This window comes from Gorilla gorilla, chromosome 18 (assembly GCF_029281585.2).
Source record: "Gorilla gorilla gorilla isolate KB3781 chromosome 18, NHGRI_mGorGor1-v2.1_pri, whole genome shotgun sequence".
Taxonomy (NCBI): Eukaryota; Metazoa; Chordata; class Mammalia; order Primates; family Hominidae; genus Gorilla; species Gorilla gorilla.
Genome location: NC_073242.2, coordinates 113858080 through 113879163, shown reverse-complemented (window position 1 = coordinate 113879163; position 21084 = coordinate 113858080). Strand labels below are relative to the sequence as shown.

General features: G+C 40.7%; 1 protein-coding gene across 3 annotated transcripts in view; it reads right to left on the bottom strand.

Moving 5' to 3' along the window:
- Positions 1-21084, bottom strand: part of CDH13 (cadherin 13) — a 1164256-nt gene that overhangs the window by 426404 nt on the left and 716768 nt on the right. For all 3 annotated transcript variants that reach the window (XM_004058060.5, XM_063700359.1, XM_004058064.5), the window contains one exon: positions 17876-18020. In XM_004058060.5, the coding sequence (XP_004058108.3) occupies positions 17876-18020 (145 nt within the window). The remainder of the gene's footprint in view (positions 1-17875; positions 18021-21084) is intronic.

Sequence of the window (21084 nt, the reverse complement as noted above, 5' to 3'; positions counted from 1 at the left end):
ACCGCAGTTTTTGATGCTTGCCTGTTGCATCTCCCATAAGCAATAAAATCAACATTTCCTATTTATATGCACAGCCTTGGCTGGGGAGCAGGACTGAATGCTTATGTTAGAGACCGCCGAGCAAGTATAAAAGTGCCTTATCATAGAGGACAAGCAGGCATACTAAGAAGTAATTAATCCACAATGAGACAGAGGAAATGCAGTATCCTTGAAGGAAGATGGTATTTGAGGTCAGGCAAAGGCAGACTTACATGGTTCCCCCTCTGATTATGGGTGTTGACCTTTCTGAGCTTCTGTGTCCTCACATGAAACACGGATACAGTAATACCCAATCTCACTGGGGGGATGGAATGGGATAATGAATTTGAAAGTGTTCATCCTGGTGTCTCCCACCTATGAGGTGAGCCATGATGGCTTGCTGAAGGAGCAAAAATGTCATTTGTTGTGGTACCTAATTGCCTAGGGCAAAAAGAGATAAAGACAAAAGGTGTCTAAATGTCTTTCACTTACACATTTTGCTGAAATAGGTCAGGAAAGACCTTAGAATAGGAGTTTTCAAAAGCTGTCTTTCATTACAGCTCATACACGCGGCTGTGACATTGCCATAATAGAAATGTACTCAGGCTGACAAAGGTAAAGGTCTCAGATTGCCTCATGAATATGTGGATGTGGGTGGAAATTTATGAAGGGGTATCTAACTTGAATCACTGGTGGGCTCCTGAAAGCTTGACACTTTGGAAGAAACCAGATTTTTTTAAACAGCATCTTGGAGACACTTGATGAGCAGGTCTGTTAGAGGGGACTTATGACTAATTTTTCTTTTAATCAGTTGGAATTTTCATAGATGGAGATTCATTAAAGTGAGATAAACACAAAAACAGATGAGATACTGCCCAAAGCTCCCTATGAATTCAATGTAATTCCTATCAAACCACCAAGGTCATTTTTGATAGAATTAGAAAAACTATTAAAATTCATATGCAACCAAAAAATACCCCAAATAGCCAAAGCAATCCTAAGCAAAATGAACAAAGCCAGAGGCATCACATTACCTGACTTTAAGCTCTACTGTAAGGATACGGTAACCAAAACAGCATGGTACGGTACATAAATAGACACATAGACTGATGAGACAGAATAAAGAACTGAGAAATAAAGCTGCACACCTATAGCCATCTGCTCTTCCACAAAGCCAATAAAAATAAGCAATGGGAAAAGGACTCTCTGTTCAATAAATGGTTCTGGATACCTGGATAGCCATATTCAGAAGAATGAAATGACCCATACCCCATTTCATCATATACAAAAATTAACTCAAGATGCATTAAATATTCAAATTTAAAACCTCAAACTGTTAGAATCCTGGAAGAAAACCTAGGAAACGCCATTCTGGACATTGGCCTTGGGAAATAATTTATGGCTAAGTTCTCAAAAGCAATCACAATGAAAACAAAAATTGACAAGTGGGATTTAATTAAAGTAAAGATCTGCACAGCAAAGGAAACTATCAACAGAGTAAATGGACAACAAACAGAATGGGAGAAAATATTCACAAATTATGCATCTGACGGAAGTCCAGTATCTGGAATCTATAAGGAACTTAAATAATTCAACAAGCGAAAAACAAATAACCATATTAAAATGTGGGCAAAGGCATGAACAGACACTTCTCAAAAGAAGACAAACAAGTATCCAAAAAACATATGAAAAATTGTGATCACTAATCATCAGAGACACGCAAACTGAAACCACAATGAGATACCATCTCACACTAGTTGGAATGGCTATTTTAAAAAGTCAAAAAGCAACAGATGCTGATGAGGCTGTGGAGAAAAGGGAAAGCTTATATACTGTTGGTGGGAATGTAAATTACTTCAGGCACTGTGGAAAGCAGTTTGGCAATTTCTCAAAGAACTTAAAACAAGCAATCTCATTCCTGGGTATATATCCAAAATAAAATAAATTGTTCTACCAAAAAGACACATGCACTCATATGTTTGTTGCAGCACTATTCAAATAGGAAAGACATGGAATCAACCTAGGTACTCATGAATGGTGAACTGGATAAAGAAAATGTACGTATACACCACAGAATACTATGCAGCCATAGAAAAGAATGAACTCATATCCTTTGTAGCAACATGGATACAGCTGGAAGCCTTTATCCTATTGAATTAATGCAGGAACAGAAGACCAAATACAGCACATTCTCACTTATAAGTGGGAGCTAAACATAAGGAACTCTTAGACATAAAAATGGCAACAACAGACACTGGGTACTAGTGGAGGGTGCTGGGGAGAAAGGGTTGAAAAATTAACTGTACTATGGTGCTACCTGGGTGACAGATTCAATCATACTCAAAGCATCAGCATCACACAATATATCCATATAACAAGCCTGCATGTGTATGCCCAAATCCAAAAAAAAAAAAGGTTGAGATTATAGAAAAAGCAGATAAAAAATATATCTACCATGAAACAATCAAACAAACTAAAATTGTAGAAGGCCCTATTTCTTGAGGAACCCCCTCCCATATATTGAGCCCTGCTGCTACATGTATTAGCTCATTTAATTCTCATAACAAAACTGCAAGGTACGCAGAACACAGATGCATTTTCTGTAGGTGGTACATTTTTGAATATCTCAAATAATTTAGAATTTGCATAACTCAAGACTAATCTTGACAAAGAATGGTGTGTATTCATCTGTACAAGCTAAAGCAACATTTCCTATGGAAAGAACAAATTTATTTTAAAAACAAACCCTATCTTTGGCATTAGAATTGAAGGAGGTACTGTTACCTGCTACAAAGAACATGGATGAAGCTTGAACAACATGCTAAATAAACGAAACCAGGCAGAAAGGATCACGTACTATGTACTCTCTCTCTATGAAATGCCCAGCAAGGCAAATTTATAGAAACACAAAGTATATTGGTGGTGTCCTAAGACTATAAGGAATGACTTCTAATGGCTACAGGGTTCCATTCTGGGATAACAGAAATATTCAAAACTGACTGTGGCAATGATCGCACAATTCTGTGAATATACTAAAAACCACTGAATGACAAATTTTATATGGATGAATTGGTAAATTATATGGTATATGAATTATATCTCATTAAAACTGAGAAAGAGTGAGAGAGAGAATCCTGACAACCACTTTGAAATTGCAAATTTGTGACAAATATTTAAAATTTGGAGAGAGCACATTGTTTCTAATTCTGTGCACAAATAAAATTTTATTTATATTTCTATAATGAATCATTTCGAATGTGCCCAATTCAAACTCATACAAAGTGCTGCCACAGAAGATTATCACCAATTCAGTAGAGGAAATAGAGGCTCAAATTAACACAGCTGATAAGAGAAGGAGCCAGGACTAGAATTCAGCTCCATGGGTCTCTAGAGTCTTTCCAACTCCTGCAAGCTGCTGGGTGATGACACTAAGACCCTCCTGAACTAGCACCACTGAAAAGAAGCCATTGGTGGCTGCCAGTATTTGTGACCCATGTGGTATTTTGTTGGTCTTGGTGCTCAAAGCCTGATATCTACTTGCTCACAGAACCTTCACAGCCATCCTTTTGGGGCATTGTTATTAGCCTCATGATCAAAGGAGTCACTCAAAGCCCAGAGAGATAAGATAACATGTTTAAGGTCTCATAATCACAGTGGAAACAGCTGAAAACCAGATCTTTTGGAGACGGGAATCAGCCATCTCAACCCTTGTGCTGTACTCTTGTCAGAATACATTGATCTCCCTGATGAATTCACAGGTACTTTCTCATGATGCACTTCAACTTGATTCACTGGGAAGAAAAAAATTAATATTCTCTGAAAACCTTCTAGAGCCCTTTAAAGTTTTCCTCTCTGGCCCCTGGAATGTGGACACAAAGACAGCACACTGGCATAAATGGCAGCCCCATCATGGTGTGCATTATTGGAATCTTTTCAGACTATTAGTGCTAGACTGTGATCTGAAATTACAGTAATACTAGGAAATCAAAATAACTACACTAAGAAAGTTCCCATCATAAGGCAGTGGGTTTTTTTTAACCTAATAAAAATGTCTAACGTCAAAGAGGCCTTAGAATGCTTTCTGGAAGGAACTCTAAGATAATAGAGGAGACAAAGACCATTTTTGTTCCAATAAAGACTCAATTTTCTGATTACCATAGGAAAACTGGTGCATGAAAGGCATACAGAGGCGTAAGTGGGCTTATGTCTCAAGCAGCAAAGCACAGTGGTTAAAAAGCGTGGCTTGACTCAACGTCAAATAGTCTGGGCTCTAATTTTTACTGGTTGAGTGATGCTGCATATTTCAGCTGTTATTAGATTTGGCTACAAATACAGGGAATTCAACATAACAGTGAGTTACATAAGACAGAAGTTCATAATTCTCTTATGTAAAATAATTCTGGAGAGAAGCAATCCAGGGCTGCCATGGCATTCCGCAGGCAACAGAATCAGGTCTTATTCTGTGTTTTGTCCTTCCTTCCTAGCACATATTTTCTACCCTTGAGGCCGTGTCACAGAGCAAGGTGGCTGCTTGAGTTCTCGCCATCATATCGCTACTCCAGACAGCAAAAGAAATAGGTGGCAGGAGGAGAATACAGGGTACTCTTCCTAGGTGAGGTGGCTCCTTTCAGAATCCATCCTAGAAGTCTAACATAGACCCCTGCTTCTAGCTTGTTGGTCAGTACTTCCTCACATCACCACATTTAGCTGTCAGGGAGGCTGAGCAATACAGTCTTCATACGGACACCTGCTACCAAGGTACACTGAGGTCTGTTACTAAAGGACAGCAGAATGGATTTTGGAGGAAAATGCTTCTGCTCTGCTGGACAGTTTGTTTTCTAGCTTCTTGAAGTCTCAGTTTCCTCACTGGGACATGGAGATGATCATAGCATCCGCCTCTAGCCTGCTGTGGTAAGTCAATGAGATAACACACAGGAAGCCCTCAGCAGAGGGCCTGGCAACATCTCCCACTCGCAAAATGCTCACTGTTAAAACGAGCTCCATGTCCATTGATCCTGCTTAGAGGAGTGGGTTCCTGTAGCTCACTATAAAAAGGTACCAACCAATGCCTACAATTTGTAGCATCTCTCCTGCCAACTTTACATTTGGGCTTTATAACTAAAACTCCTCATTTTCTCCATTTAGGGAGAAACATTGGCACTACCGACATTTTGAGGCAAATGATTCTTTGTTGTGGAGGCTGTCCTATGCATTGACGTATGTTTAGCAGTCCTTGACCTTGGCCCGCTCGATGCCAGTTGTACCCTCTTCTTCCCTAGTGTGGAACCCAAAGTGTCTCCTGGGGACAAAATCATTCGAACTTGGACCACTGCTCCATGGTGTCTGAAATCACCAAACACGACTCTGCCAGCAGTAGTAGTATCTTGGGTTACCTGAGTTTTAGTTTTGTGGGTCAATACTTCCAGTTAAACCACATCAAATGTAGTTTCCAAAGCTAGTGAAAATCTACACAGACATTTTTGAATGGTGCATCACAGACCGAAGCTGATTTCATGTGTGTGTATGTGAATGTACAGACACATACACACGTATATGTATACACATATGTTACTATTCAAGTCATCCCCTCTAGCCCTGGCTTATGACTTTAGTGTGAGCCAACAAGCATAGAACCTCTTCAGCTAGATAGAGGGTAAAATTGCAGAAATGAGAAGGAAGGAGAGGAACAGATGGCAAAGCAGCTCTGGAGTCTGGATTTGATGGGCCAGGGAAACAGGCCAGCGAGGTCCTCCATCATTCTGAAAAGCTGGCCCTTTTTTAAGGATACAGAGTTTGACTATAGGAACACGAACCCCAACCCACCTCCAAGAGGAAGGCATCCATGTTAGAAGCCTATTATAAACTAGCATCATAGGAGATAAAGATGGTGACACACTAAAGAAAAGTGGAAAACTGGAACAAGAAAGAAAACACAAGAATTCCCCAAACCAGACTTTTGACACTTCTTTGAAAAGAGCCAGTCTTCTGAATAATAAAATAGCTAGGGTACTATACTTGGTTTTTAAAATACGCACCCATAATTAAAGCAAGAAAGCTGTAAGTCTATTAAACTTTTTTTCTTTGATACTGAAAAACTCAATTCATGACCTATATTTTATAAGACATATACTTGAAAGGGATTTTATATGCCCTCTTCCCATTGAACTTAGCATACTGAATCTCTTCCATTTGGTTAAGAAGGGAGGTGATTCTATACATAAATTATTCAGGGCTTTAAAAAAATCTAACTGTATATATATATTAAGGTGAAGTGATTCAAAGGTATTTGTATAGATAAATGGAAGCAGCAGCTCTAGACTGCGTTCTCAGAAGGGATGGGAATCTTAGAGCAACGGTGCTGCAGTAAAAGCTGCTTTATCAAGCTCCCTGCTGATTATCAATCTTTTCTGACATTTGTGGACTGTCTTGACTGATGGATGGCTCAGCATGCTTTATGAATCTTCGAGTTGTTGAGCATCTCTCAAACTACCGCTAGGGGGAGAATCTGGCTTTATTTGAGGTTACCACCAGTAAGGATGGGCTGTGTGGAGTTACCTGGCAAGCTGGGCTACTATAAAATGACTAAGGAAGGTTGGTGGTTTTCTCTTTCTCTTTCTCATCTACACACACACGAAAATAAATAAACTCACTCATCTGTGTAAGAAAATGCTCTCTTACATTTAAGGTAGCAACTTTGGAATTACTTGCAACATCATCACGGGTGAAATAGTTAAAGGACAGTGGGTGTTGTGGATGGGGATGAGATGAAAAAGCACAAGAATTAGAGTCATACAGGTCTGAGTTTCGATGTGAGCTTCATCACCCACCAGCTGTGTGACCACGGGGGAGTCACCTAACCTCCCTGAGCGTCTGTTTCCTCAATTGTCAAACGTTTGTAAGGACTGCTTTAAAAGGTAGGTGTGGAACCTGGACCAGTATCTAGTACATAATAGTGCTAGAAAAATATACAGCTGATTACCACTGCTTTGTTACCCTGGGACAGGCATCATCTCCCTCCCTTAATCCTAGAGAGATGCTCCCCTGTGTAGCAGTTGAAAACTGACGTTCCCCTGTGTAGCAGTGATGCTTTATTTACTGACTTCCTCTTTAGTCTGCAAGCTCTACAGAGTCAGCATCCATTCTGTTTCATGCATTCACCCCCTCCAACCCCATCCTCATTAAACAGCATACCTGGTATACGGCAGGTATTCTAAAGGTATTTGTTGAAAGAATGAATACATTTTCAATAAATACAACCATTTATTTAAAAACTGAATTAAAAAACAGTTTATCAGGATTCATGCTTTCTGGCCTTTGGGGCCATTTGTTCATCCAGTGGAATTTATTGGGTGGATAATTTGTGCCTGGGACTCTGCTAAATGTTGGAAGTTGAAGGATGAAGAGAAAACCATTCAGTTCTCCTGGTCTTAACTGTGTTGCTGAGAAAGAGAACTGAAGGTAGAGTCTGGTTTATACTTGCAGAAAATTTATAAACCTATTAAGGCTTACAGTATTATTTTAATTCCACATAGATGGCATCAGTTATAATAAGCTGGCATCATAAAATGACTCAATATTTAGAATTTTCCAATTTGTCACACATTGGTGTAAAAATTTTATGTGATCTCTTCTCTCCATCTCCATAGCTGCCATGGTTTTCTCATGCCTAGAACATTGAAATGCCTTGTTTCCCTATTTCTCTCTCCACAGAATAGCACAAGTCATTTTTCAACAGTAAAATCATATCTATTTCCTTGCTTAAAACCACCCAAGGGCTTCCTACTAAGTTTAAAATGTAATCAAAATGTATGGAGTTCTAAGCCAGGGGTCTGCAAACTTTTTATTTGCAGAGGATCAGGTATTACATACTTTTGCCTCTGTGGAATATACAGTCTCTGTCCCATCTACCCAATTCTACCAATATGATGCGAAAGCAGCCATAGTCAATACATGAATGAATGGGCACATTTGTATTCTAATAAAACTTTATTTAAAAAAAATAGGCAGAGAGACAGATTTGGCCCATGGCCCATAGCTTGTTGACTCATGCTCAGAAGGATCTTGCCCTTGCCCATCTCCCTGTCTCACCTGGTACTACCGTCCCTCAGGTCATTCCTGCCTCAGGTCTCTGCACTTCCTGGCCCCTGCATCTGGAACATCCTTTCTCCATGCCTTTACGTGGTAGGCTCCTTTATTTCACTGGGCTCAGCTTCAACCTCACCTCTTTAGAAGGACTTTTCTTGACCTTATGTCAATAAAACAATGTACCTTGTTTTATTTTATCCAAAACTTAAATTATCTGGTTTATCCATTTTTGTTGGCACCTTTCTCCTCCCAGGAAGGTGGCAATGTCTTAATAATAGAGTTCTAAACGGTCTTGGTCACTGCTATATCCCCAGCCCCTATAATATTATCTGACTCATAGAAACTGCCCGATAAATACTTGTTGAATGAATTTACTGAGGAAATGGTTATGAAGAACTGATTTGAAATAAGGGTTTCCCTGAAATTATAAATGTTTAATGACATTTGGATCTGCCACTCTGTTTTACTCAGCTGCAGTGCTAAAAATTGCTGGGCTATTCACAGTGGATCCTTTGGTATCAGGGATGGGATCCAACGGCGCTGGTGAGCACGCTCTGTGCTAGGACAACTCAAGGACTTTTTCACTTTTGCTTTGCAGCTGCTCAACCGTCACCAATTTTCATTTTGGCTAGAAATTCCTGTCAGGTTTATCTTTTCAAAAGACTGTAGAATGATCACTACATTTCTGAAGCTACAAATGCTCCTTTGCCCTGCTGCCACTTTATTATTTTAATTAAGTTACTCAATTAATTTTAATATTTTTACTTTTATTTTTAAATATTTGATGCCACAAATCCTTCCCTCTTCCAAATATAGAGTGATGGAAGGATGACTCCCAGCTTGGGCCTAAAATATTATATCCAAAAAATTAGTGGGCAGGGCTATTAAGCGTTTATTTTTACAAGGAAGTAATCAAAGTGAACCCAAGGGCCACATCTCTCCATTTCACCCAGAATACAAAGGTCTAATGTGAATGATATGAGCACGCGTGATGGGCAGAGGAGAGGCAGATACAAAGGCTAGTCCAGCATTAAGACTTCACGGTTAGAGAGGAGAGTGTTTCAGGAAACAATGGGGTGTCCATCTCTTGAGCTGATCTCCAGCCCCAGAGATGCATGTGTGAATTTAGGGGGAGAGAGAGCTATAAATAAAAATGAAAAGAGTTGTTTTCATAGTTATCCACATTAAAGAAGAAACATACAGTTCTGTTGGTTGGTTAGATACTCTTCTACCAGAATAAAGGGGTTCAGGCATTCTCTCCTGTCCCAGCAAATGCTTTGGTATCCAGCTCCCATGAGCCAGCAGCCAAGGGTCCTAACATGTGCAATGATGCCCATCAGGGCGGGCCTGACACGTGCAATGGTACCCATCAGGGTGGGGGCTTGGGATATGGAGGAGGGAAATCCCAATGGCTATGACAAGGTAGCCAACTGCCTCGGTTCTGAGCCGGGGTGAGATATCACCAGAGGACCTTCAGCCATAGTTAGGAGCAACTTGGCAAAGATTCAGTTTCTTTTTTATTTGTATAGATTTAACAGCACAAGTGCAGTTTTGTTACACGGACATGTTGCACAGTGGTGAAGTCTTGGCTTTTAGTGTAACTATCACCTGAGTAACATATATTGTACTCATTAAGCAATTTCTCACACCTTACACGCTTGCCACGCTTCCACCCTTCTGAGTCTCCAAGGTCTATTATTCCACACTCTATGTCCTTGTGTACACATGATTTAGCTCTGACTTATAAGTGACAGCATGCAGTATTTGACTTTCTGAGTTATTTCACCAAAGATAATGGCATCCACATTGTTGCCAAAGCCATGATTTTATACTTTATTTATTTATTTATTTATTTATTTATTTATTTATTTATTTATTTAGTTTTTTGAGACGGAGTGTCGCTCTATCGCCCAGGCTGGAGTGCAGTGTCACGATCTCGGTTCACTGTAAACTCTGCCTCCCAGGTTCATGCCATTCTCCCACCTCAGCATCTTGAGTAGCTGGGACTACAGGTGCCTGCCACAGCACCTGGCTAATTTTTCGTATTTTTAGTAGAGATGGGGTTTCACCGTGTTAGCCAGGATGGTCTCGATCTCCTGACCTCGTGATCCACCTGCCTCGGCCTCCCTAAGTGCTGGGATTATAGGCATGAGCCACCGCACCCGGCTGATTTTATACTTTTATATGGCTGAATAGTATTCCATTGTGTGTGTGTATGTATGTATGGTGTGGTGATAAATATACGTAGTGATAACCATGCGTGCAGGTGTTTTTTTGATACAGTGGCTTCTTTTCCTTTGTGTAGACACCCAGTAGCAGGATTGCTGGATTAAATGGTAGTTCTATTCTAAGTTTTTTGAGAACTATCCATACTCCTTTCCATACAGTTGTATTCGTTTACATTTCCACTAAGAATGTATAAGCATTCCCTTTCCTGTTGAATGACTAGGTGGAGTCAATAGCTAGTGAAGTTCAGATAATACTTTTCATTCCATTTAGTTGTGAATTTTCCCTTTGGGAAATGGTCTCTGATTGGATTATGCAACTCTTTCATAAAATGTGTTTTATGGTCACCTAAACACATTTTAGGTGACCATAAAACACATTTAGAGTGAATTGTACCATAATTCAAGTGCTGTCTCCTCCAAGCTCAAGGGCTCTGCAGCATGTTAATGATGCCATCCCTGGGCAGCACTTCTTCACTAAAATTCCAGTGATGACCTGAGGAAAGGGGCCAGTCTCAACCACTGCATTCCTTTGCCTCCACCACAGTACCCAGCAAGGATTCCATAGCAAGGCCATCCACAATCTACAAAACAGCTAGTGAAATGACCACAAAAACTTGTAGATACTGAGTGTCATCTGGAGAAACAAACAAAAATATCCATCAGTATTGTTTGTGTGTGAAAAGAAAGACTATTGTATCCTGCTGGATGAACAAGCTTAGCCAAGATACAGACTAAAATCCTCTGATTAGAAGCATCACCTGAATAGGGATCAAAACATAACAAGGCATATCCGCCGTCCCATTAATCCAGCTCATATAAACGTATCCTCTAGAAATTGTCACAAACATGGGAAGAGATGAGCTCTCTTCTGCAGAATTGATGGATGTGTAGAAAAGTGAAGACAACTTAAATCGATAGGAAATTGGTTAAGGAGACGATGGTAGATCCAGACTCTAGCTGTTTGAAACAATGATGTTGCTTGATGTTTATTGATTTACAAAAATGTCCATAGGACGCTGAGGAGTGAAGAGAGAGATTTACAGAAAAGCACATAGAGCTCCCATTCTGTAAAACTGTGCACCTGCATCTCTCTGTGTAGAGATGCCAGGGGAGAACCCCAGAACTGCACTCACTAAAATGTCAACTGTGGTTATCTCTGGATGGCGGCACTGGGGAGTGACTGCATTTTCTTTCACTTGAAAAGAACAGAATTGCTTTATTTATTTTTTAAAAAATATATCTACCTAAGAAAAAAAAAAAAAAAGAAATAGCCACATGCCTGATATTCCAGAAACACATAGCATTGGTTGGAGCACTTGAGAATGGAGGAGCCTACAGCGTGAAAGTTTGAAAATACCAGCAAAAAAAAATTAACAGTCAATGGGTTGAAAAGCCACATCACAGTTACTGCAACAAGTAAAAAGGTAACCAGAAAAGGGACTTTACTACCAGGCCATAGCAACAACCTAAAGACCATCTGCTGAGCTAGGTGTCAAATATCAACTATCAACTATCCTAGACATCTTTATTTAGCTCAAGCTGTTTTGGAAAATAGCAACTTCCAAGCAAAGCTGAGCTCTCAGGATAGCCATTAGTCCCAAAGGCCACTTGATCGGCTGGTTTTTTCTTATGTCTGGAATGGCTGGATGCGTTTAAAAATTAAAGGAACTGTGTCTTGAAAAGGAACTCAGGTGGATCCTGGAGGAAAAATAAAAGACAAAAACTCCCTACATCATCTCTTCAGAGCGGCCTCCTATCTCATTACAAGACTAGGTTTGGCCCCTCCTGAGATGAGCCTCCCATACAGCTATGTTGTAGCACTTGCCGCAATTTTCTTTCTTATTTATTGGATGCTATCTTCCCTCCTCAGCTATGAATACCAGGAGGGAACAAGCAGCACCTGCCAGGTCCAGCGTTGCACATTCAGAGCTTAGAATACCGCCAGCACAGAGCAGATGCTTGCTAAGCATACTGGATGGAAAAAAAATTAAAGGGACTAAGACAGGAAAGCGAGGCAGGGAAAGTGGCTGGGCTTTCAGAAGTGAGACAATGAGGATGTAACTGCTAATCTCTGCTTGTCTTCAACAGCCTCAAGAAGAAGGATCAGACATGCCTAAGCAATGTGCATGTTTCAGGACACAGAACGTGCACCTCTAGGTAAATGCCACATTCATCTTTGTCAGTCATGCAGTTTGGGAGCTAATTCTTTCCTTCTGTGACCTCTCACCAACTATCTTTCTCAAAGCTGCCCAACCTGTCCAGGGTGGGGGCTGCCACTCTCCCAGCTGCCCTGGCTGCCATTTGGGGTGGCTAAAAGCCAGGAGAGAGAACACAACCGACAGCCAGCTCCTGATGTTGTTGGAAGGCCGAGGCCTCAAGAGGACAGGATATTGGAGCTGATGGATCCCAGGTTGCCCTTGCGCACAGGTGGCTGCAAGTGCCTGGAAATTAAAGCCCCCCCTCCTTGGGGACAGCTTTGAACCGATGTCTCATTATCAGGCTTGGGGCAGTAGATATTCTAGCTACCTGCCCCTCAGCTGAGATAACACTAATGTATGTGTTTAATGTCATTTCCTTGAGCTCCCCAAAAAGGATAAAGGTGCAGTTACCCACTCTGGGAGCTGGTTTAATAATGCACCCCAAGGGCCAGGTGCAGTGACTCACACCTGTAATCCCAGCATTTGGGAGGCCAAGGTGGGCGGACAACTTGAGGTCAGGAGTTCAAGACCAGCCTGGCCAATGTGGTGAAACCCCATCTCTACTAAAAATACAAAAATTAGCTGGGCATGGTGGCAGGTGTCTGTAATCCCAGCTACTCGGGAGGCTGAGGCAGGAGAATTGCTTGAATCCAGGAGGCGCAGGTTGCAGTGTGCTGAGATCATACTATTGCACTCCAGCCTGGGCAACAAGAGCAAAACTCCATCTCAATAGTAATAATAATAATAATAATAGTAATAATGCACCTCAAGTTGTCTGACTTCCTTTTCTGTACCTCACCTTACCTGGTATCTGTCCCTGTACCTCTCAGGCAAACCACAGGCCTCAATCTTCATCTCAGGGCCTGCTTCTGTGGGAGCCTGGCATGCCATTCCTCATGGTCAGCCATTCTCAAAGGTGCCCAGGAAACCACCAGAGGGCAAAACACCCATGAATTGATGCCAACAAGACATGATGGGGCCTTGGAATTAGTGCCCTCCAGGAATTTCAAGAGTTCTCACCCTCTACCCCCTACTCATGAACACCATGTCTTGGCCATCAGAAAACACCAAACTCACACAGAGATCTGGTTGCCCCCAAGGAGCAGTCAGAGCCTTGGCTTGGGCCTCATAAATCAATGTCTGTGGCTCTGCAAAAGGAACAGCTCATGATCTGCAAAGTCAAAGACCATTATGTTCTGTTGATCTTCCTTCATCCAGGAATGATTCACCAAAACAATACCCTGGAGTTTAGTGCTGAGCAGCCGGAATGGTCTCCTGTCTGCACATACAGATAAATATGGGTGACCTTCCTTTGTGATAGATTGGTGCCGAGGGCATTCGAACACACGGGAACATGAAAATGACGCGTGGTTTGCTGGAAGATGAATTTGTCTTCACACAACTTATGTGTCTCTTTGCTTTACCTTTGCTAAAGGGTACTCTTCCAGAATAAAAATAATAATTGCACTGTTAACAATACAAAGGCATTCATTGTACATTTACTATTCCCTAAGCACTGGGTGAAGCATGTTGTCTCACTGAATCCTCACATATACTTCTCTAAGGTAGCTACTGTTATATTCTATCCCCATTTGCAGAGGCTCCTAGAAGGTTCAGTAACTTGCCCAATATCACACCGTGTTAAATAGCTGAGCACAGCGTCAAACACAGCTCTAGGCTACAATGCTGTGAGCAGGAACAGCCACATAATTTGTGACGCTCAGTGTAAAATGAAAATGCAGACACCTTGTTCAACAATTATTAAGAATTTCAACATGGTGACAGCAGAACACTAAACCAAGCCCCAGGCCCTTCTGAGCATGGGACCCTTCTGTTCCCTGGGCTGTGTGAGGCCACAAAGGCTGTGCCCCATGAAGCTGCCTTTGGTTATGTAGGCTCAGAAAAAAGTGACATGAGTGGTGACAAAGGCCTCAACATTTATCACTGTTGAACCCTAGAGGTGATTCAATGTGCCTGGCTATTTCATCAGAAGAACTAGTCATTTTCTGTAAGGATCTAAATCAGTTCATCTGATAGAACTGCACAAATACTTCCCCCAGCTGGGCCCGCAAAGAGTCTGTGGTGTAAAACATGGAAACAAGAGAGCAGACCCAGTGGGTCAGGTGGCTCTTAGGTTTCATTTTTTTCCTAGATGGAGTCTTTCTCTGTCGCCCAGGCTGGAGTGCAGTGGCGTGATATTGGCTCACTGCAACTTCCGCCTCCTGGGTTCAAGCAATTCTCCTGCCTCAGCCTCCTGACTAGCTGGGATTATAGGCACCCACCACCGCACCTGGCTAATTTTTGTTTTTTTCGTAGCGATGGGGTTTCACCACGTTGTCCAGGCTGGTCTCCAACTCCTGACCTCAAGATCCACACACCTCAGCCTCCCAAAGTACTGGGATTACAGGCTTGAGCCACTCCACCCAGCTGGTTCTTGGGTTTCTTGTAGCTCACACAAGGCCCAGGAAGAAATGCGGGCTATTGTAGACAGACCCGGACTAGTCTTTTGAGCATGATGCCAGTGCAGATGTGGCCAGAATTTGCAGAGAATTAAGGCAGATGTGGCAGCCTCTTACCAGCTAAATAATCAACCATTCACCAAATTTTGAAGCTGGAGACATAGACACTGATTGTGCCTTTTCCCCAGCCAGGTAACCTTGTCAAGTTCCCGAGCCTCTTTGATGTTCAGTTTTCTCATCTGTAAGATAGGGATAGAGGTATCTACCTCTCAGGGCAGGAAGTGGGATCATGGATGAAATGATGTTGTACATATATGGCTGCTGGCACACAGTAAGTACTTGACACAGTGCTATGATACCTGATGGCTGTGTTCACCATGAATTCGGCGGGACAGGTGAAAGAGCATATGATTTGAAGGCAGGTTATGTACTGACTCCAATCTTTTCTTTGTGAGAGCATGGAAAAGCCATGGAACTCTTTCCAGAGTCAGCCCCCAACCCCAACCCCTACGCCCACCCCAAACCCCACCCCTACCCCCACCCTTACTCCCAGTGGGTGTCGAATAATTTCTACAACACATGGGATCCTATGAGCCACAGATGAGCAGAGCATAATGGAAATACAAGAGATGATCATTTTTATAGCCAGTTAGGGTTTGTTATTACTTGTAAACGATTTAAGTTGAAGAAGAGGTTGGAAAGAGGATACCATCTTCTTCATCAGATTCCCACTGGCCTCATGGATGCTTCAGGGGCCATCTTGCCTGAAACTCTCTTACAGGGTGCTAAGTAATCTAAGTGGCTTTTTGTTTGAAAGTCTTTTGCAACATTTCCACATTCTGGATCCCAAATCTGACTGAATCTATTTCACTGTGTGCTTTATAGTCCAACCCAGAGGGTGCTGAGAAAGAAAACAATGAACCCATACAGACACCTGAGTCTTTATGTATTTTTATAGGATAATACCAATCATAAATAGATATTTGAGGTGGTTTATGTTTTGCTGGAGAACTGTCTCTAACTGAATAACTCTGTGATTTAAGAAATTCAATGTGCATAAAGAACTCTATCTAAAAAATACACAAAAAACATACAGAAAAAATACACAAAATAACATGTGCATAAAGAATTCAATGTACAAAAAGAACTCTTTCTTCAAAAAATATTACATGTATATACAGGTACATACATGTATCAAAAAATATTACATGTATCTGAAATTCTTTTCTAAACTTTAAGGACAGGCACAGTGGGAGGAAAATTGGACACCATCTAATCATATACACACATAATATACAAAGACATGTGCAAGCTCACAGCCATCCCGAATGTAAGCACTGTCATTTACATTTAGAACACTTTTCCAGCCCATCTGAATTCTAGTCACACACTCATGGGGCCCGAGTACCACAGATAGCAATTGGGAATCATTTTTCTGTTCTGCTCAAACTTTGGCCTCTTTAATCGCTTCCCTCATTGGTTCTCCAAATGTGTTCTGCACATCAGCTCGTTTAAGAAGATTTCTGTAAACATCAAACCGAAATTCTAGGGTGTTTCTCACCAGAAGCCATCTTTCCATCAAAAGCAGCTCACAGAGACGGGCCACATGGATTGTCTGCCCTAAAGTGACCTGACCTCCCTTCACCTGCCCTCTCTCCTTCTCTCCAGACCTGTCATTGCTCCCCTGCCCTCTGCCTCCAACACTCCCCCAAACACCCTCCAGCACACACGCAGTGCATTTGCTTTCATTTTTACGGAGCACATTTAAAGCTGGGAAGGAAGAGGGTCGCTCTTGCCCTTGGGGGATCTGATGCAGTGCATAAAGACCCAGCTCCTTGAAGCTGATGGGAGGTTTTAGGCATCTTGCATACAATTATCCACCTGGTTGTCTGGGAAGGTTACCATAGCAACCTTTCCAGAGCCTCATGTATCTACATGTCATTGATAGATCCCATCAATTCAGAAAAGGGGGAAAAATAGTAAAAGCAGCTCTTATCTCCTGTCTGGTCTGACGAATCACTATTTTACCTATTTGGGCATAATCTAGGAGTGTCACGATACTCTTAATATGATACTCTTAATATGGTGGGTTTTTTTTCACTCAAGTGTATTTGAAAGCTGAAAATCAAAGTGAGCCGAAGAGGAATTTTTCTGTTTTATTCTTTCATTTTCTCAAGCATTATACTTAGGAGTGACTTCAGCTGCTGGCTGTGGGATACTTTAATTAGTATGTATTGGGGCAAAAAAGGAAGCTCTAAATTCTAAAACCGTCCCTGATAGAAAGGTTAAACATGGGAAAAGATAGCGGGAGCTCTGTAGTAACCTTGAGTGACTTCTATAACAGTAGGCACACGCATTTATACATTTCCAGAGAGAGATATCAAACATCCTCCTTTTGGTCCTCTGACTGAAGACGAAAGATTTCTTCATGCACATCTTCTAAGGGAAGGGAAGAAGTCCTACCTATTTTACTAAAATAGTTCTTATTAAAAGGCCACTGTGAAAAGAAAGAACTGAGGAGTTTGTAATGGGGACCCAATTCTCATCAAAGCCCTGCTATAGCACAAAGTTTAGCCTTGGACTTTCACAAAGGTAAGCTGGATATTTACATGGTGCCCAACATCAGCCATGCCTTAGAGACTTAGATGGCAGTCATCCTTGGAGGATGATCTTCAGAGACAATGAAAGAGATTTCCGTAGCTTGCAACACCTCGGTCAAGCTTTGCACTTTAGCTTTCCAACCTGGCTTCTACGCAGGGAAGTAATAAGTCAATGCTGATACAAGCTGATGAGTTGGAACAGCCATAAGACAGTCCCTAGAATCCACAGAGATCATAGTGTGCCTCTTTCCAAGCCATTATGCTAAAGGTAAGCCAATGTGACATACCTGTGGGTGACCCTTCCATGACGTGGCCGACGTAGGGGCCTTCCCGAAAGATCGGTCGGTTGTCATTCTGATCAATCACAATGACTTCCAGAGGCACCGGCCCCTCGAGAGTTTTGCCATTGACATCAGTGGTCTCCACAAATAGCTATTTGAGCAAAGAGATTGGGGGAGAAAGAAGATATTAATTCATTATGAAAATTCAAATAAGGTTCTCTAGAGAAAGTAGGTTATATCGACAATTTTATGAGCCCTTGGCAATATTGAAATTTTGGTCTCAGTGGATAGTCACTGGGACTAGAATAGAAATTGAACATTCCAGAATAAAAGGCAAAGATCAGTTCACTTTAGATCCCCCTTGGGAAATTTACAATTAATTCATCAAATCTGCAAAGAAAGTTAAAACAAAACAAAAAAACTCAAAACATAAACAGTCATAGCCAAGAAATTATGCTTATATCATTTCTGTTTTCCCAATATCATTATGCTTAAAAAGAATGTTATGCTAATAAAAATAATTGACTAAGCAGTTATGAACCAAGTACATTAAGAGATAACCAAAAGTGTTTATGGCAATCTTTTAGGAGAAAGTCAGGTCAGTATTTGTAGGGGGCTTTCCTCAGGCTAGGAACTCAGAATTTGCAGGGGGCCTGAATGAGACCTCGGGATTCCTGCCCACCAGGCTGTTTACAATTTCAGAGGATTTCACAACACCATGAATCACTTCCATAGGGAACTACTTTCAGATCTCACTGAAAAAGGCAGCATAAAAAAACAACTTTTTTGTTTGTCTTGGAAACGAAGAATTATGCCATGGCATTTCCAGTGAACCACAGGGACCTTATGCGCACATTTTCTGTGCTTAATTCAACCTTGATTTAACTCAGGGATAAGAGTAATACTTCCTCTTGGATATAAGTGTTGGTCCCTGCATAGGAGTATTTTGGTCAGAAAAGGGCATCTGCATTTGGAATCCTAGTACAACTCCTCCCTATCTGTGTGACCTTGAGCAAGACACTGGATCTCAGTTTTCTCATCTGTAAGTGGGGTTAACAAAAACACTCATTATTAGGAATAATAACAAACACTTATCCAGTGCTTACTTTAGCTCTATACTATATTATCTCACTTGATTCTCATAACAACCCTTTGGATCTTTTTACAGAGGAGAGAATGAAAGCAAAGAGAAGATAAATGGTGGAGTCCAGATTTGACCTTGGGAAGTCTGCCTCCAGAGCTCACTTTTTTAACCACTATAAACAATATTTCTAAAGCATTTAAATATGGTCTATCATATAATATGTCTCAAGAATATTAACTGGTGCTATTGTTGCTACAGTTATTATCAATACTATTGTCAAAAAAGAGCCCAAATTAGAAAAATGAAAGACAAACATTCTTGTTATAAATCAGTACAGTCACATCCCACCTGATGGTATTGTAAACCAGTATAATCCTTTTCAAAAGCATGGCAAAATTCAACAGAAACCACGAAAGACTCATACTTTTGTTCGTTTTTATACCACTCCTGATCCTATATAAGTTTGCACTACATATTTGGAACTATTCACTGCATTGTTATTTCTCAACATAAAATTACACTGGCATCTGCCTGAACATCCAGTAGAAGGGAACTAGTTGAAGGAATGTTTGTGTAACAACATATTACAATACGATAATTTTTAAACTTTATTGATCTACTTAGAATATTGAGTAAAAATACACAAAATAACATGAGCATCATCATACATGACATACAAATATGGATAGAATTTGAAGGCAGTGAGCAAAATGAAACCAGGTATGTGTGGGTAGATAATTTTTTAATTTTTTTCTTTAACATTACTTCATCCTTTTACTAGCAAGTTCACACACAGACATACATACTTGATTTCTGGGGCAGATAAAATAATGCATATAATATGAAAAAATTAAGTGAACAGAGCCTCGTAATATCTGCACACAAAGGAGATCTCACAGAGAGTGAAATTTTATACTTTTATGTTTTTTAAGCTATTATGAGAATAGTGCTAACAAAGGAAATCAATCAAAATAAAGCTTTGAGTCAATTTTATGTAATAACATAGGTCTGGTTTTTCATCTTCCCAAAATAGCCAAGGACTTGACTTTAACTCAACAACAACAACAAAAAAAACAAAAAACAAAACACTGTGCCTAAAGATAACAAATATCTTGGATCTGAATCCTAAGATTCTACATTCTATAAGACTTGGCCAGTATCATAAGCTACAAGCAGGATAGGTAATCAGAATTCACATTTGCCAAATATTCAAATATGCTAAAACTGGGAAGGGCAGACAACAGATCCATCTTAACACAATGGAAAGAAAGACAGAAACGAAGGAGACACCATTGATTAGGATGAATACAGAATGTGGAGCTGAATCTCAGAAAACCAATTACGCAAATAGACAATCCAATGGTATTTTATGATACAAAACTAATCAGAGTTTGACTCAGACTTTTCAGAGGACAATAATATCAACAGAAGTCAAGACCTTTGGAATGGTCTCTAAAAACAGTGAAGGGCTGTTAAGTGGGATTTTCTTAAAGTTAATTCAATAAAAATTATTTGAGGACCCACTGCATGTCAGCCATCATGCTGAACACCCTGGTATCCAGTGGTTAGCAGAAAAGATACCCCAGCATGGAGAGATAGGTGATAAACAAGAGAAAAAGATATGAACAAGATAATTTTAGTCACAGATGAGGGCTATGAAGGATATGAGACAGGTATGAATATGAAAGCTTCACTATCCAATACTGTAGCTGCTAGCCACATATGGCTATTGCAATTTACATTTATTAAAATGAAAAAACTCGGTACTCCAGTCAAACTAGGAATGTTTTGAGTGCTCAGTAGCCACATGCAGGTAGTAGCTACCATATTAGACAACACAGATGTAGAACATTTCCATCACTGGGTAGAGTATGATTGACAAAGTGTGTGTGTGTGTGTGTGTGTGTGTGTGTGTGTGTGTGTGTGTGTGTGTGTGTGTGTGTGTGGGGCAAGGGGCACCTATTCAAAATAAATGGTGGAGAAAACCTTATTGCTGAGGGAATGTTTCAGCTGAGGCTTGAATGACAAGAAAGTGGAAAGAGATAGCCATACAAAACACATGGAAAATGATTTCTAGACAGCAGGAATAGCAACAGCAGACTCTGAGGTAAGGATGAACTTGGAACTACTT